A 17,544-nucleotide genomic window follows, 5' to 3' on the forward strand; every position below is an offset into this window, starting at 1 on the left:
TGGCTGTTAGCACATTAGGAGCAGTAAGTTTTTTGGTATTTTTTTAGCATTTACATATATTTACACATTCAGTTGTTACTACCTACTACACAATACACCATTCTATTTCATTAAGATTTCCTCTATCACATTGTAGTTTTTCCATGGCTTTTTTTAATGCTATATTAACCCGTAGTGACATTCAGTTTGTTGTGCATTTTACCCATCCTAATACACTCAGTACCTAGCATTAGCATGAGCGATTAGCATTAGCGATTAGCATAAGTGGTTTGTACAGTAAGCTTTTTTGTGTTTATATTTACATTTCCATTAAATTACATTAGATAATACACTGTCCAATTTCTTTAAGATTTTTTTCCAATATATTGTGCTTTTTTAAAAAAAAAAAAAAAAAAAAAAAAAAAAAATATATATATATATATATATATATATATATATATATATATATATATATATATATATATATATATTTATATATATATATATACACATATGAGTAAAAGGTGTCTGTCTATCTGTCTGTCTGTCTGTCTGTCTGTCTGTCTGTCTGTCTGTCTGTCTGTCTGTCTATCTCAACATCAGCAAATGCTTTCAAACAGCCGTGTGGGAGCATTGTGGTTTGTTGAAAGGACCATATTTAGCATTGTGCCAATGGGATTGTGAGAGGCAATACATCAGCTAATACTAAAACCTTGCTTACTGACCCAGTAAAACAGTAAACTTCTGCATAACAACGTCATTTTGTGATCTTGATTATGTGAGTTATTGACAACTATAGTCAAAGTATATGTCAAGAAAAAAATTAAGCCTGCTAGGATCCCATTCAAATAAAGCCAAAGAGAGCAGCACGACTCCTGGAAATAATATGTTGACAGTATTTTTGGAGAAGTCCAGTGTAAGTCTATGGGTGTCAGGGCATCAGAGCAGCATCTAGTGGCGATAAGTGGTATAACACTTTATGTCTTACGCAGAGAGAGCAGTGTGTGAGATCCTTTCTTTAAAACTGAACATCAGAGAGAGTTGAAACTATGATAAACTGTTGTTATCCTCCTCTATGACCTCCTCTCTGCTCCTCTTTCTCCCTGACCTTTTCTCTCCTAATTTTCTCTTCTATTTACGCCCCAGTGAATACATGTTACTGACTTGACTTCTTCCCTGGAGTCTCTGTGCTTTATCGCCTCACAGGTTTTCCCAGGATCATCACAGGTTTTCCCAGGATCATCACAGGTTTTCCCAGGATCATCACAGGTTTTCCCTGGATCATCACAGGTTTTCCCTGGATCATCTGGACCTGCTGCTGTGGTCCTGCCTCTCTCCTCCTTCATTGTCATCACTCACTTATCCATATAGTTATGATAGTGTTTATTATATAGTTCCATAGATGTTCTAGTTCAGTTATCTGTGCATCCACTGCATCCATGTGTCTACCCCTACTTCCCCCCTTTTCTCCCTCTCCCCCAATCTCTCTCTATTTCTATCGCTCTCTATTTTCACCTCCTTTACTCTCTCTCCCTCTCTCTCTCTCAAGGCAGATGGCCATCCTTCAGGAGTTTTGGTCTGCTTGAGGTTTCTGCCTGTTAAAGGGAAGTTTTTCCTCGCCACTGTCACCAGTCACAAGTGTTTGCTCCTAGAGGATTCTGTTGGGTTTCTGTAAATTGGCTTAGAGTCTGGTTTTGACCAACTCTATGTGTAAAGTGACAAGAGATAACTTTTGTTATGATTTGGCGCTATGTAAATAAAATTTCATTGATTGATTGTTTAGTTTTAATACCTACTATTACTTCCACTGGTACTACTTTGTACTGCTCCCTTTAGGCGTTGCAACAGCACATCATATGCTTCCATCTGACCTTGTTTCCTGCATCTTCTACCTGTATGTCCTCCTTCACCACATGCGTAAATCACCTCTTTAGCTCCTGCCTGGTAGAGAACATCTTCATCAACCTTTGACCATTTAATTTTTGTAGCAGTATCAGAAAAAAAATTCAACTGATCCCTAACACTACTCTGAAGGTGTTTTATACAGGGTTTCACGCCTTAGTTATTATTAAATCTCTCATGTCAATCACTAGTAAATGGTAGAAATACCATGTTCTGTGCATGCAGTAACCTAACAGGAATGTGCAGTTGTATGTGTTTTATTGGCCAAAGTGAGGTTGCCAGAAATGTTTTAACGTCAGCCCCTTGCCGTGGCCTCCAGCTGTGAACAAGCTCCATTAAAATGAATCAGAGATGTTAAAAAATGTCGTCTGTAAACAGCGTCCAACACAAACCCATAATCTAATCTGAAACATCGAACCAAGCTTCAACCTCCAACCAGACCTCAAAAACAGTGAAACGTCCGCCAAATGTCTTCATTACAGTGGTTTAAAACAATGACTGGTCGTCAGAGGATTTAGAAACACTCACACACTCGCAGAGATCTGCCTGCTAACAATCAGAAACGATGTGTTCCAGTTCTCTGGCACATATCGGGGATGACCTCACTCCTCTGACTCTGTGTGAGGCCCACACCCTTCAGCGTCCAGACAGACACAAAGAGAGACATCTCGCAGAACACAGCCCAGAAGTGGACTAATAAACCACTGACATACACACGATTATTATGAACCAGAAAAGGCACATAGCACCACCAAGGCCTCCACAGTCCTACAAATCTGTCACCCACTATCTCACCGGGAGAGAAGAAGTGTTGTCTGGACCTGCTCCAAAGATTAGGCCATTCATTCTTGGCTCATGTACTCCAACACTTTATTTAATTATAGCAAATAGGAATCTGTAGTAAAAATAGTTCTTACTCTTCCTGCTGTCTCTCGTCATATCAACATTTATTTAAGCTGCTGTCAAACTGTAATTACTTAATATCTGTGAGAACACTTATACTTCCCGTAGGAGGGACGTCTATCAGATGAATGTCTATGTATGATTAAAAAGTGATACTGAACACGGAGATGTGTTTTAGGTGAAAACAGCTCAACACCACTACTTTGAAAATGAAGCAGATTTGAAGTATTCACCAGAGTCCAGTCCACCTGGAGAATGTTAATGCACAGATACTGGTGGGCCTTTCTCAGATGGTAAACCAGAACAAAAACTTAAACTAACCCTTTCACAGCATTTCATGGTTCTGTGTAAGGCTACATTCAGACTGCAGCCAAATGTGGCCCAAATCCGATATTTTTGCCACTATTTGGCCTGTATCCGATCTGTTAAAGAAAGTTTGAACACACAAATCTGACCCAGGCCACTTTCATATGTGGTATTAAATCAGATACATATCAGATATTTTGCAACGCGATGTCAGTCTGAACAGCCAAGTTGCATTTATCCGACTTTTACATCATTGAAATGCGACAAACGTCATGACTCTGCATCCCAGGAGGAGCAGCAGCGTGAAAAACAGCCATGGCGGAGGACAGAATGGAAAGTGAGCAGTGGAGGGACAGCGAGGTCTTGGAATTAATAAATATTTGGGGTGTCAGTGAAGCCGCTAACATCACTATCCCACCACTCCTGACTCTAACTCCACATCCACATACTCCATTGTACAGACGTAGCAGCCATTGCACCACAAAAGGCCAGAGCAAAAAACCTGGCTCTCCTCTTTTTTAATCTTCTACTTAAAATTATTTGACTGTAATGGTGCTGACTTCAGTTGCAGAGAAACTTTATCAGTGCCACACACGCCGATACCAGATGCCTCCATATTTACTTCCGTAAACACAGTGTGTGCTGCGTGGTCATGTATTACCTCAGGACCTCTTTTGTGCATGCGGGTCACTTCAGGGTCGCATTCAGTTCATACTGAGAACTGATAGAAGTCGCATTTAATTTGTATTATGAACGAGCACACAAAAAAATGTATTCCACAAAAAAATCCGAATTGTGCTTTACGACCTGCTGTCTGAACGTAGCCTCAGTGTCTTATGATTATCTGGTGTACAGATGTCCCTGAACTACTCCTGCCTCCCATCCTCCTGTATGTTCGGACACGGATTACATTTATCTGAAGCATCTTTACAATTTTCAGAATCATGCAGTGGATAGAGTTATACTTTAAACGTCTGTGTGATTAAAAGGCTCAAGATTTTCCACAGGGACATGCCTACTTTTACTGACAGTGAACTGGAACTGTCTTTATTTTGACCTTTTGTAATTTGACAAGTGTTACCAGGTTGCCAACCCATGTTTTAGCCTAGAGACGGACATTTTCAAGACTCTAAATTGAATATAAAGCAGACGGTGAACATCACTGGTGCTGCAGACAGACTGTTGTAATTCAATTCCTCCCACGTTTCATGTATTTCCATTAAATAACATTCTACTCAGTGATGGACAGTGATCGTACCGAGTTGTGGCTCTTGGCAGAGATGATCTTTGTGACCTCGGGGTCCCACAGCACCAGGTCGGCGTCTGAACCCACGGCGATGCGACCCTTGCGGGGATACATGTTGTAGATCTTGGCGGCGTTGGTGCTCGTCACCGCCACAAACTGGTTTTCATCCATCTTACCAGTGACCTGAAACACAGCACAGGTCCTCTTTTAACTCCAGTATCGGGTCAAAAACCTTTCTTCTGATACTGATATTTTTTATTTAATTATTTCTCATCTGGTTTAACTTGTGTTTTAATGTGTTTACCTCTTGAGAACCAGCGGTGGATTTTTGTCCTCTGTAAGGGACAAGAGTTCATTTCTCTACATGCTTTTAAGTCCAAACTGACAGTTCTTGAGGCTGACTCTATAACTTAACCCTTTCATGCACGAATTATGAGAGTCTTAATCAAAATTTTTTCCTGAGTGTTTTTATTCCTCTTTAGGCATGAAAAAAAACTATGCAATTGAAAAATTACCTCTGAAAAATAAATAAATAAATAAATAAAATAAAATAAAATAAAATAAAATAAAAATAATTCAAAAAATTCAAAAATGCATAAAAAAAACAATGAAAAAAAAAAAAGTCTTATGAACCTATTTTTCATTAAGTTGCCAAAATGTCCACTCAGCTAGACACCACCAGTTTAATTTTTGATGCACAGAAACATGTATTTACTGATAAACTATGTGAAAACTATGGGGAGGGCTTGTGACTCTGGGGGTTTATGCTCAGGAGAGATCTACATAATGTTACCAATTCATGTCAGAAAAGATATGTAGTGTCTTAAAATTTTAATAAAGATATGTATAAAAAAAAAACAACAACAACAACGAAAAGATCAACAAAATCCATGAATATACAAGAGAACAGCTATAGAATAGCTGTCCACTGTAGTGACCACTATGCATGAAAGAGTTAAAATAACATAAATGTTACTTTTATCAACTATTTGTTGTTAAATGGGTCTGTTATTTATGTTTTAACTCTGTAATCTTGTAAAGTTGTGTGTTGTATTTGTGGGCTCCCCAGCAAAGGAGGTTCTTAATCTCAATGGGAATTTTTTCTGTTTATCCCAAAAATGTGATAAACTGCAAATGTAATAAAAATTTGCATCTTTTAACATAATAATCCCACAAACGTAACAAAAGTTGCCTACCACAAATGTAATACCTCTTATCCCACAAATATCATAACTATGATGTTTGTGGGGATTTATTACGTTTGTGGGATGGTAAAAATCTTCTATTTCCAAAATTGTAATCACTTCCCACAAACAAAATAAATTAGTAAATCACATAAATTTAAGTCATGCATGCATAAATATTCATTCATCTTTCTTTTTCTTCCCATTTATTCTTGTCCTTTGGATACTTGACTTTTTCGAATGATCAAATGTTACGGTTACACCACATGGTGCTAATTCCAGATTAGTAAGTGTTTAATTACACATGCAAGTAGAAGAACAAAACAGAATGGGCACAAATGTTGTAAAAGTTTTATTATAAAAGCTTTGGTATGAACTGGATATTATTTATTCTCATTAAGTATAATAGAAGCCTATGTTTGAACCATGTAAATAAAATGTCTGGATATGATTATGATAAAAACTGAGAGGGAAGGAGCTCACTGTGGGAAAATGAGGCATTATGTTTGTGGTAGATGACTGTTATCACATTTGTGGGAAAATTATTACATTTGTGGAATTATTACATTAAAATCTGCTAATTTGTTTTATTACATTTGCGGTTTATTATGTTTGTGGGAGTTCTTACCTTTGTGGGGTTAACATTTTCCTGGTTAAATAAAGGTACATAAAAAAATAAATTCATTAAAAAAATAAATAAATAATAAATAATAATAATAATAATAATAATAATAATAATAATAATAATAATAATAATAATAATAATAATAATAATAATAATAATAATAATAATAATAAAATGGTATCTACTCCAAACAATATTCCATTAAAAAAATCAAAAAATGCATTTGAAAAAATGTTTATGCTGCTTCCAATCAAGGCAGTGATTTAATATAAAAATACAAACCTTTAACTCACTGGGTCTCAGGAGGGTATGTACATATGTGTTACTTTACTTAAGGCTTTGTAGACTATTGTCATGAATTTGCTTTAATATTCCACTGTTTCTGTAATGAGGTGCTGTTTAACACTCTGTGAATGTACATGTGTTACCTTGTTATCTATGAGCCCTGACCTTCATACATCAGTCCCAACAGCCTTTTTCAATAACTGTGTAATTTCATGACATTCTACTTATTTTTGGATCATTTTTGTTTTGCTTGGATTGTGGGAATAACTGATCAATAGCAGAATCAATGAAATAATCTACATAACTGAGACTGGAAAATTTGTTTAATTACTATTATTGCAACTTATGACTAATGCCACTAATTTGCATTATAGTTATTGTAGATGCATGATGATTGGAGATCTCATCACAGCACAGCAACAACACAAATATTTTTTCTCTATAATTTCATATAAATTTAGGCAGTAAGGGGATAAAAGCTGCAGAAAAAAATACTCTTACTAGTTCATATTTTATTGCTTGTGTTTGGTTGTGTACTGATATTTGATGAAATGGGATCTATTACATACCACACACTTGTCCCAGATGATGGACATCCTCTCCTCGGTGCCGTTGACCCCTTCAGGGATCAGGCTGAAGTCATCTTTTCCCACGGCGCGTTGGGCCGTGTTGAACGGACAGTGTGCACTTCCTGTCACCTGCAGGTCGCCACTGTAGACAGAAGAATAAAAGTAATTACTCATTTGTTTTATGGTGCGTGTCTGATCTAAAGGTCTGGACAGGCCGCTCACCAGGAGAGCAGGGAGTTGAGATAGTCTGGGGTGGTGGGGTCGGGGCTCAGAGGGGGGGAGGTGACGTAGGCGGCTGCTTTGGCCCAGTTCTTACTCCAGTAGTGTGAACCATCTGTTCCCAGACTTGCAGTGATCGGCTCTCCATAGACCACAGTGCCTGCAGGAAAAAGAAAACTTAAATGAGTAAAGCCTTTGTCAGGTCAAACAAACTGGAGCTGACTGAGATTTTCATTGTCTGTTGTAGATTTTTTTAAGCAGATTATTATTTTACTTTACTAATATTTAAATTGGCTTTGGTTTCTTACACAAAGAGCAAAACAGTTTCAGTTTCTCAACCGGTCGAGACAAAAACATCTCAGAAGTGGAGTCACGTTCAGTTGAGGATAGAGGTGAAGTTAAAGAAAATCCTTGACCACCTCTGAGACTGACTCAAGCCAACTGTTAAACCCTTAACCACGTAGAACTATTTATGTGGTGACTATCAGATGAATTGTTTTGTCTGTAAGATATCAAGCAATGATGGAAAATGCTGTTCAATGTTTCCCAAAGTCTGAGATGACAAGTGCTAAAGATATTCACTTAAGTATCACAGGGAGGGAAATAAACCAGGAAACAGTCACACTGAAGAAACCTGAATCCGAATTTTGATTAATTTAACCATTAAAGACCTAGAACTTTTTTTGTGGTAACTTCCAAATGAAATATGCTCTACATTCAAAACTTTCCATGTGACTGATCAACATTTATTACAATATCATCCTCTGCATTTTGTATTTTCTGGTGAAAATCAGATATTTCCCCTTTAACTTATAGATTATGCAAATGTTCATAAAAGGTCAGAGTAAATACAAAGATTATTACATCAAAACAGACAAAAATTAGGAAAAAGTGTATTTTTCAACAAAATATATCATTAACTGAACATAAAAACAAGACAAGACATAAAACTATTCTTCTGTATCATTACTTGTGTTTTTATCTGTACAGTCGAGGCCTAAAGTTTTGTCAATGACACACATTTCGGTGTTGATTCTGTTCTTTAAAGGCTTTTTTCCACATTTTTGAGCTACACTGAAGAACAATTTCAAGCCTTTTATAAGTTTTGATGACTTTTGTTTGCAAAAAATAAACACATTTATGCAGAATCAGTTTGAGTCACTACCAAAACTTTTGGTGACGACTGTAGATATCCCAGATTTTCTCTGATCGCAGGTGTTTTCAGACAGATATGGTGGTTAAATGCATGATTACCAGCTGATACTCAGATTCTGTCTATGTCTCAAAACAGAGGCTTAGAAAAGTGCACGAAATCACATCAGTTTCATCTATATTTGCATCTATTCCTTTGTACCAAGAGGTATAAGCTGCACGAAGAAGGTGTGTATTTGAGTATTTGTGAGTTTTTTTCCATCTGATTTTGCTTTCTGAAGTACAATTTCATCACAGTAAGACTACCCTCACTTTTATGTTTAAAATAATAAAAGATAAAACACAATAATGACAAGGAAAATAAACTAATTTAGTCAACATTACACCTCTTCAAACTTTTTTATGTATATGCACTTACAGTATAATTGTGTTTCAGTGCCTTTATATTTAATTAGGGCGTTGACCTGTGGGAATCCACAGGTTCTAGAAGCAGTAGAGTTGATAAAATGGGGAAGTGAGCAGATCTTACTGGTGTAACACACAGATTAGGAAGAAAAAGAATGGCCCTCATTTTGTTTTGTATTAAAATCAGAAGTAACAGATAAGAATGCATTCATATTTACCTTATATATTGGTTTGAAAGGGCTTTACTTCATTACTGTGTGACTTTATCACATTCACATTACTTGATGACTTGACTAAACTTACTGGTGAAACACACAGATTAGAAAGAAATATGACCCTCATCTTGTTTTGTATTGACACTGATGTGGACCAGAGACTTTGACACAGGACCGAACATGCCGGTTTATGAATTTTACGATTCCCGGAAGCACGTGAAGGCAGCATAAGACTTTTACACAGGACTGGATATGACAGTTTATTGCGACTCACTGTCGTCCGCAGTGACTCACAATAGTTTCGGTCAGTGATCCGCTGAACTCTGGTTGTCTGATCAAAGCTTGCACTCACTCACTCATTCCGTACTCTTCTCAGGCTGTGAATGTACAGGCTGTAGCTGATGATATTTAGTGTAACTCATTATTTATGGAACACATTTCAATTTCCAAGAGCAGCAGACTATCAACTGACCTCCCAGTAACATACACAACAGAGAAGTGGGTTTAAGGCGGAAGCTGGAGCCGGCGCTGGAGCCAGGTCAAACCCACCAGTAGAAACTCTTCTTTCATCCATCAGCATAGGCCCCACCCATTAAGTGCAGTTAAATTCGCAAGCAAAACTCTTGAAGTTGCAAACAAAGAAGAGTGATTTTCAAGCAAAACTTTTGAAGTCTCAAGGAAAAGTTTTTAACTCACAAGCAATGAGGACTGATTTATAAGCAAAATTATCTTTTTTTTGGATTGCCACTTACTGTCTTTTGCTCTCAAATCTCTTTTTTGGTTGCCAATCTATTCTTTTTAATTGCAAATCCATTCTTTTTGATTGATGAATAAAGAAACAAATTTCTCTCCATAATCGTGTTGCAGCGAGGGAGGAGAGGGGGGGTCCGGGTCTGGCCAGGTGTGACCAGGGACCGACGCTGTGGAACCGGGCCACAGTAAGAACCAGACTGACTTTGTTAGTGTGTGATCACAGCCGGACACGGACCCAGACACCCCCCATGAATGGACTAGTCCATAAGCTGCCTGTAAGCTCATTGTAATTTTAAAAACAACTAATAACTCCAAAAGTATCGGTCGTATCAATAAGCATTTTCACCTGTCTGATCCTTGACCCAAAATGCATAAGCCCTCCAAAAGGTAAAGGCTAGATCTGTCCAGTTTTTCAGTTATAAAGCATACGCGTACGCACACAGAGGTCAGTTGGCTTTTATAAGATTATTTCTATATTTCTCTCATGTTTTTCGTGCCTCACCTTTCTTCCTGGCCTGAGCGATGACATCAGCGGCGCTCTTGCTCATCACCTTGGTAACGTAGAGAGGACAGTTGGTCTGATTGGCCACCGTCACGGAGCGGTTCACAGCCTCGGCCTCCACCTGGATGAGAGGAACATGAATAATACTTTAATTTAATCATTTCCAGTGTCCATTCTTGTCCTCTTTAAAACTTTTACACCTAATCTGATGGAATTAAAGTCCAAACTGTGACAAAAATGTACATCCACTGTCTGGTCTGAATATACTTTAATGTTACACAGTGATTTATTATTTGATGTATTTTTATATTTGTTTGTGTTTTGCTCTGAAACGTTGAACAGGTTTGCATTAAAAACTGTACCTATGTTATACTTCACACTCTGGAAACATCATGAGCTGGTTAAAGTTTGATCCTTTGTGTTTTTTCCTGTTTTTCAACCATGGCAACAACAGTAAGGTAAAACACTTAAGAGGAGCTTGGCGCATTATTTTGACAAATGAGGAGCCAGGATTGATTTTTGTCGATGACACACAGTAAAAAATGTTCCAAAATGAGAAAATACTGCTGATTCTTCACGTTGCGTAATTTCCCTCTGTCGATTTTTCTTTTTTTTTGCTGTAGTTTTTAATAACCACCATATAACCATAACCAAAATACAGTTAATTAACCTAAGTAGAAACAGCAACAGTGAACGTCCTGTTTTATTACTGGGCTGTGAGCAATTACTGGGATTTTTAATTTACTACACAAACAAAAATTAAATAGCAGATAATCAGAGAATAAGAAAACCCCAAATAAAATAGGGGTCATTCTTTGCTTTTTCGTCCACATCTGGACGTTTATGAGTAACACCACTGATTTCTCCAAAGGAAGTGGTCAAAACTACAGCGTCTGTGGATTATTCCCATTAATCATAGGAAAGGCGATACTAGTTAATCTTACAGAGGTGTTTAAGTGTTTGCCAAGGCAGCTGGAGACTAAACGTAAAGCTTTTAATCAGAGCAGCATCAGCAGGCGTGACTTATGAAAAAGGTCACATCCTCTGACAACAGTACAACCCTCAGAAGTGTATTTCTTTAAATTAAACTCTAGTGTAATGTGTCAGAACGGCGAGGCTGCATTAGGACAACGTGTTTTACATTATAGTGTGTAAGGAGCGCAGCCACTGGATGGCCCTCAGGGAAAATAAAAAGAGAAATGCTAAAGAAAAGGTTACGGAAACTTCACATTTACATATTTCGCTGACATTTAAAATAATCATAATGAATTAAATGTGGGTTAACTTGGCATTTTAAGCTTTTCTCCAGCCTCTCTTAGTTTGAGCATAAATTTCTCATAATTTAATTTATTGTTAGCAGGTTTGATCTTACATTTTTAGATTTTTAACTTTATAAATAAACGAAGTTAAGTTTTAATGTTTGTCTGAACTACAAAGGACAGAGGAACCATGACGTCACACATATTTTCTGAACTGCTGTAGTAGTTTGTGTTTTTGTCATCTTTCTTTGGCTTTTTGAAGCCAGAAGTGACTAAATTTGGAAAAAAGGGGCAGAGCAAAGTACACTTGAGGGGTCAAAGGTCAGCTAATGCTAAACACTATCTTACAGACTTGTGAAAATAGTGAAACTTTATCAAGATCTCAGGGATTGTATTTGACTTGAGATGTGATTATTTCATCTTTAGCACATGTGTCAAACATAAGGCCCGGGGTCCACATCCGGCCCGCCAAAGGGTCCAATCCAGCCCGTAGGATGAAATACATTGGAGATATTAACAATCAATGGTGTAAAAATAATTTCAATTCTGGTTCCACATACAGACCAATTAGATCTCAATTAGGTCAGACCGGTAAAATATTATCATAATAACCTATAAATAATGAAAACTGCAAATTTAGTATAAAAAAGTAGAATTACATGAAAATGATTATATTAAGAAATTATCCTTTTACAAAAAAATGTGAATAACCTGAACAAATATGAACAACTTGAAACATCTTAAGAAAAGTAAATGCAATTTTACCAATATTCTGCCTGTTACTAAATGTTTTGTGTATTTGTAATTGTAATGTAAGTTGTAATGCACACGTGCAAACTGATGAACTGATAAACTGAGGCAGAATATTGCTAAAATTGCACTTGTTTTTCTTAAGACATTTCAGGTTCTTCATGTTATTCAGATTTTTAAGGAACCATTGTAGATGTAAACATTTTCATGATGTAATTTTACTTTTTTCACTGTTATTATTTTACTGGTCCAGCCCACTTGGGATCATATTGCGGTGAATGTGGCCCCTGAACTAAAATGAGTTTGACACCCCTGATCTTAAGGATTTTTTTTTTTTTAAATATCATCTTCATACAATACTATAGTTTGATTTGACTTAATTTTACTCAACGTTGAAATTTTTACTGTAATTGTTTAAAAAGTTCTACCTCTAGATTTCTGGAATATGTGTCAGTTCTGACCACAAATATGATTTTACACCACAAATAACCATTTGGTTTCTTCAACTTTCACTCAGGAAGAAAAATCAGCCTTGAATAATAATAATAAGCACTTGAATAATAATATCTGAGATCAGCAGGAGTGGGAAGTCCTCCAGACTGTGTGTGATGTGCCCCAGTATTTTGGTCTTTATAGTATATAAGTTTTCTATTTTTATTTTATCATACTATGAAGCCTGATCCTGGCCAAAAGTTTTGTTATTCTGGAAAGTGTAGGTTTACTTGGAAAAGCTAGAATTTCACTTAAAAATGTAGCTGTGGGTTGATTTCTTGTTCTATTCCAAGATGAGGCTGGAATAGCCAAGAATTCTAGATTTATTCTAGTGTGAGCTTTTCTCTTGACTCCTTGATGATAGGTGATTCCTCGTGACTTTATATGTCTAATAAAATGTCACCGTCTGAATGAATATCAGGTCAGATCTAGACAGCTCATATTTATTACCATTAATCTGAGGCATGTGTGGATTTTTCACATTCCTCTCTCAGATCCAAAAGTCATAAAACCACTTCCTTCTTTCTCCTCTCCTCTCTTTAAAGCCAACAGAGCTGGAACCCCGTCTTACCTCCTCAGGGCGGCTCAGGACATGGCCCTCAGGCCCCGTGATGCCCTGCTCCAGGATCCGACGCTGCTCCTAAAAACAAACATGAACACACAATGAAACCACTGAGCAAGATCTGACAGGACTACGCACATAAAGCTGCAGAAAAGAAGTGTGGCCATGATCTCCGTGAATATTCAGCCTCATCTGTTGGTTATTAACAGCTCAGTGTTGCACATGTCACCATGACTGTGGAGAAAATGAAGCACTGCAGTTTTTATAAACTGCAGACGACCTGTCAGCCTTTGTGAGATGAGCGGCGCTCTGAGCTGAGGGCTTTATTTTTCATTTAATGCCAATTTCAAGAGCAGACAAACACATGTCTTTCATCTCCTGATCCTGGATATCGTACCTCAGCTACGATGTCGCCGTTCTCAGCGTGAACCTGGGCGATGGCTCCCAGATCTCGGATCACACTGAACACCTCGTACACCTGCAGCAAGGATGAGCACACAACAGTCAGGAAATATACAGATAACATAAAAACAAGCCCCGAAAGCAGCTTTTTACCTCTACAAATGTCTGAATAGTGGTTTGAATAGTAGTGTCTGAGTAGGTTCTCAATTTCCTAGGTCAGTAGTTCCCAACCTTTTTTGGCTTGTGACCCCATTTTAACATCACAAATTTCTGGCGACATTCAAAACGGGGACTTCTTTTTTTTTTTTTGTTAAAATTAATTAGTTTTTGATCATGTAATAGTTTGTTATACTATGTCACAAATAAACATTAATTTTAGACGACATTTAGGCTATATAATATATATTATTATGGATGGCAGCAGAAAAGCCAGGTGTAGATTACTGCACAAAGTGAGAATTTTATTTTCCTTGGTCAGGATATGTACAGTCAGTCCAGCTTGGATTTACAAGGCTGACAATTACATTTGAACATTTGAAAGATAAACAGTACCACAGTGCTTGTTTCAGCTTCACAGTTTGTCATGTCTTTTATGTATTGGGATTGTCTCTCTCAACTCACCATTAATTTTTTTTAGCAAATTTCTTTTTTTATTTTTATCAATTACTAGAAATTTCAGGCGACCCCATTTGAATTCCAGGCGACCCCGAGGTTGAAAAACACTGGTCTAAGTCATCGTTGTTCTTGGTAGTTCTTCTCAAGTGGACTGGTTTAGCTCTTTTGAATTTTCAAAAGAGCTAAACCAACCCAGTTGAACTGAGAATAACTGCTTTGAATAGTAGTGTTTTCATGGAGCTTAATTGTCCGCTTTACTAGAATATCACACCAATCAGACCAAAAATCTGTCATGTAACTGCCTCAATCTGATGAGACTTGTCTGATGAGTCAATGAGTTGAGTTGGATGGTGTAAACCTTTTACAATTACTTAATAGGAAACAGATGGATATCCACTTTCATTATTTCTATGATATGATATCACCTCTGTTTCTTTTATTGCACTTATATTGGGATTTAGTGTTGATCCAACCAATTTTTCTTTTATTATTTTTTAATTATTTAAAACAAGTAGAGAAAGGAGAAGTAATACTGTCACCACTGTCACCAATCACAAGTGTTTGCTCCTGAAGGATTCTGTTGGGTCTCTGTTAACTTAATTTGATTCTGATTTGAATTGATAAAGCACTTTGTGACTCTGTCTGTGAAAAGTGCTCTATAAATAAAATTTACTTACTTACTTCCTTAATACCAAGGTATGGTTGAGGATGAGAACTAGTAAGAAAGTGACTAAGTATAGAAGCACTGTTGTTGTTTTCTCCACTGGACATAGCTCTAAATGAAAAGAATGGAGTTTGATGCTGAAATGACTGTTTTTCTACACAGGTGAGTTTGATTATGAGGCTTATGAAGGTATAAAATTATTATGGGATGTTATTATCTTTGCTCAGTTGCTGTTTGTTGATACACGGTTCAGACTAAACTGTGACAGTTCTGACCTTGTTTGTTCGATTTCAAACAGATCTTTAGTTCACTTATTGACAACACAAACCTACAGAAAACAGAGGTGACTTATGGTTTTACTGTGGCTGTTTTCAGTCTAAAAACAGAGCTAAGCTAACAGAGCTATAATGTAAACTATCAGCTGATGCAGCACGTGAAGATTATAAGACACAGTGATATTTTGACTGACTGATGATACCATAATATAGATGTGTATAAACAATGAGCTTTATACTTTATGATACAGTCTGTGGATGCATAGTGTTGATTCGTTGGTGGTTTTGATCATACAAATTTATAAAACAACCTTTAATATCATTGTATCATTACAATAAATTAATGTCAGCCACTGCCACTGGTGAAATTACACCTCAGATGGCAATAGTTGATACATGGAAATAGTATTTGTAAATGGAGTATTTGTAAAACAATAAAATGTCACATAAGTAACTACAAACTTTTGGCAAAGTCTCCCAAACACCCAAGTTATTGAGTCTAGTCTTAAATGAACTCCATAGTGAATAGTGTACGGTGCAGTCCTAATCAGTCCTGCTGTGTTTACATTATATGTCTAATCACATTCATTTGTACCAGATGAGACCTCAAGCCCAAAATCTGTCAGTCAATGATCCTAACCTCAGTGGGAGTGAATAGTTTAGTGGTGAAACAGAGCATGGCTTCTGACTTTCACACAGTGCGTTCATCTCCCACACTCTGATTGTTTAACCAACACAGTGACGTGGCGCGTCCAATGACTCATCACCTCACAGCTGCCAAACATGCAACAACAAAGAGCCGTCAAAGTGTGACACGGCGGGGAAGATGATAAACTCTGGATGCTCTGCTTCACCAGCATTCCTCACACAGGTGCAAAGAGCAGCAGCGATCTATTTCACAACAGATTAATTCATTTGACCGTGAGTCATTTGGACGATCTGTGTCCAAAAGCAACACGCAGACAATCAGGGTGAAGCGACGCCTCGCCAGGACAAACACATGAACACTGTAACTCACGCTGTAGGATGATGTGAGAGACAAAAATCAGCCTGTGAAATCTGTGAAATCTACCTATTTCTTACAGTTTTCTGAGTTATCTAATGCTACAGAGGTGTGCGGTGCCAGTTAAAACACAAACTAATGTGTCTCAGCTGCTTGATATATACAAAACAATTAAATTTTACAAAGACTCTGGATTCAACTCTGCAACATTTGAGAAGTGAAACATCTACAATAAAAAGAATGATCTTTGTCTCTGAACCTGAACAATATAAATAAATGAATGTGCATCATCAAGTTTAATGTCAGACAAGAATTAAACTTTTTGTACTGTGAATAATACTTGTGCATATAAACATAAAATTAGAGTAGAAGTTGCATAAAAGATGCAAACCAATCCTTGTGCTACAGTCATCTCTAACTTTACAGAGATCTGCTTGAGAGTTTATACAAATATCTTCAGTAGAAAAATAACTAATGCTTGAAAAGTGTCATCACGGCTGAGCGGTATGGCCAAGAAACAGAATATTGATTTTTCCTGTCAGTGCTTAAAATTGAGTGTTTCTCATCTGCGTGAATTTAATTGAAAAATGATCCAACAGCAGTTTTGTTTTCTAAAACTATGCAGTATCAACAAAAATACAACACTTTTAAAGATGTCAATATGCTATACTGACAAAAATATAAAGTACCACTGATGGAATTGACTGAAGACGCATAGTAACAGTCAATATATTACAATCCACAAACAAACAGATTGCATATCGAGCTAAATAAGTCTCCAGAGGAGGGATTCATCCATCATTTTTCACAATTTTTGGAATATAAAAACTGAAGTAAATTAATAGAATATATCACCTACTCTTAAATCACATGCTCATTTAAATATTGTTGCTGTCATTACTATTTATGGACAAAATGTATATATCTATTTTGAGACAAAAGTAAAGGAAAAGGAGTTTGTCTGGATCAAATATGATCAGTGAACTAAAGATCGAGGATCAGTTGATGATCAAAAGGCAAAAACAGCCAAATAAAAAGGAAACAAACATTTTTAATACAACCAAACTGTCAAGATCATCTAAATCAGGGGTGCCCAACCCTGGTCCTCGAGGGCTACTATCCTGCATGTTTTAGATGTATCCCTCTTCCAACCCACCTGATTCAAATGATAGGCCTATCATCAGGCTCTGCAGAAGCCTGATAATGACCATCAGGTGTGCTGGGAGAGGGATACATCTAAAACATGCAGGATAGTAGCCCTCGAGGACCAGGGTTGG

The 17,544-nt window shown here is 37.0% G+C and overlaps 1 protein-coding gene across 2 annotated transcripts in view; it reads right to left on the reverse strand.

The window, feature by feature from the left end:
• Nucleotides 1–17,544, reverse strand: part of dpysl2b (dihydropyrimidinase like 2b) — a 60,859-nt gene that overhangs the window by 7,792 nt on the left and 35,523 nt on the right. For both annotated transcript variants that reach the window (XM_030149662.1, XM_030149663.1), the window contains 6 exons: nucleotides 13,706–13,786; nucleotides 13,318–13,386; nucleotides 10,246–10,366; nucleotides 7,222–7,378; nucleotides 7,000–7,141; nucleotides 4,349–4,519 (listed from right to left, as the gene is read on the reverse strand). In XM_030149662.1, coding sequence (XP_030005522.1) covers nucleotides 4,349–4,519; nucleotides 7,000–7,141; nucleotides 7,222–7,378; nucleotides 10,246–10,366; nucleotides 13,318–13,386; nucleotides 13,706–13,786 — 741 coding nt within the window. The remainder of the gene's footprint in view (nucleotides 1–4,348; nucleotides 4,520–6,999; nucleotides 7,142–7,221; nucleotides 7,379–10,245; nucleotides 10,367–13,317; nucleotides 13,387–13,705; nucleotides 13,787–17,544) is intronic.

The sequence above is a fragment of the Sphaeramia orbicularis genome, chromosome 12 (genome assembly GCF_902148855.1).
Source record: "Sphaeramia orbicularis chromosome 12, fSphaOr1.1, whole genome shotgun sequence".
Taxonomy (NCBI): Eukaryota; Metazoa; Chordata; class Actinopteri; order Kurtiformes; family Apogonidae; genus Sphaeramia; species Sphaeramia orbicularis.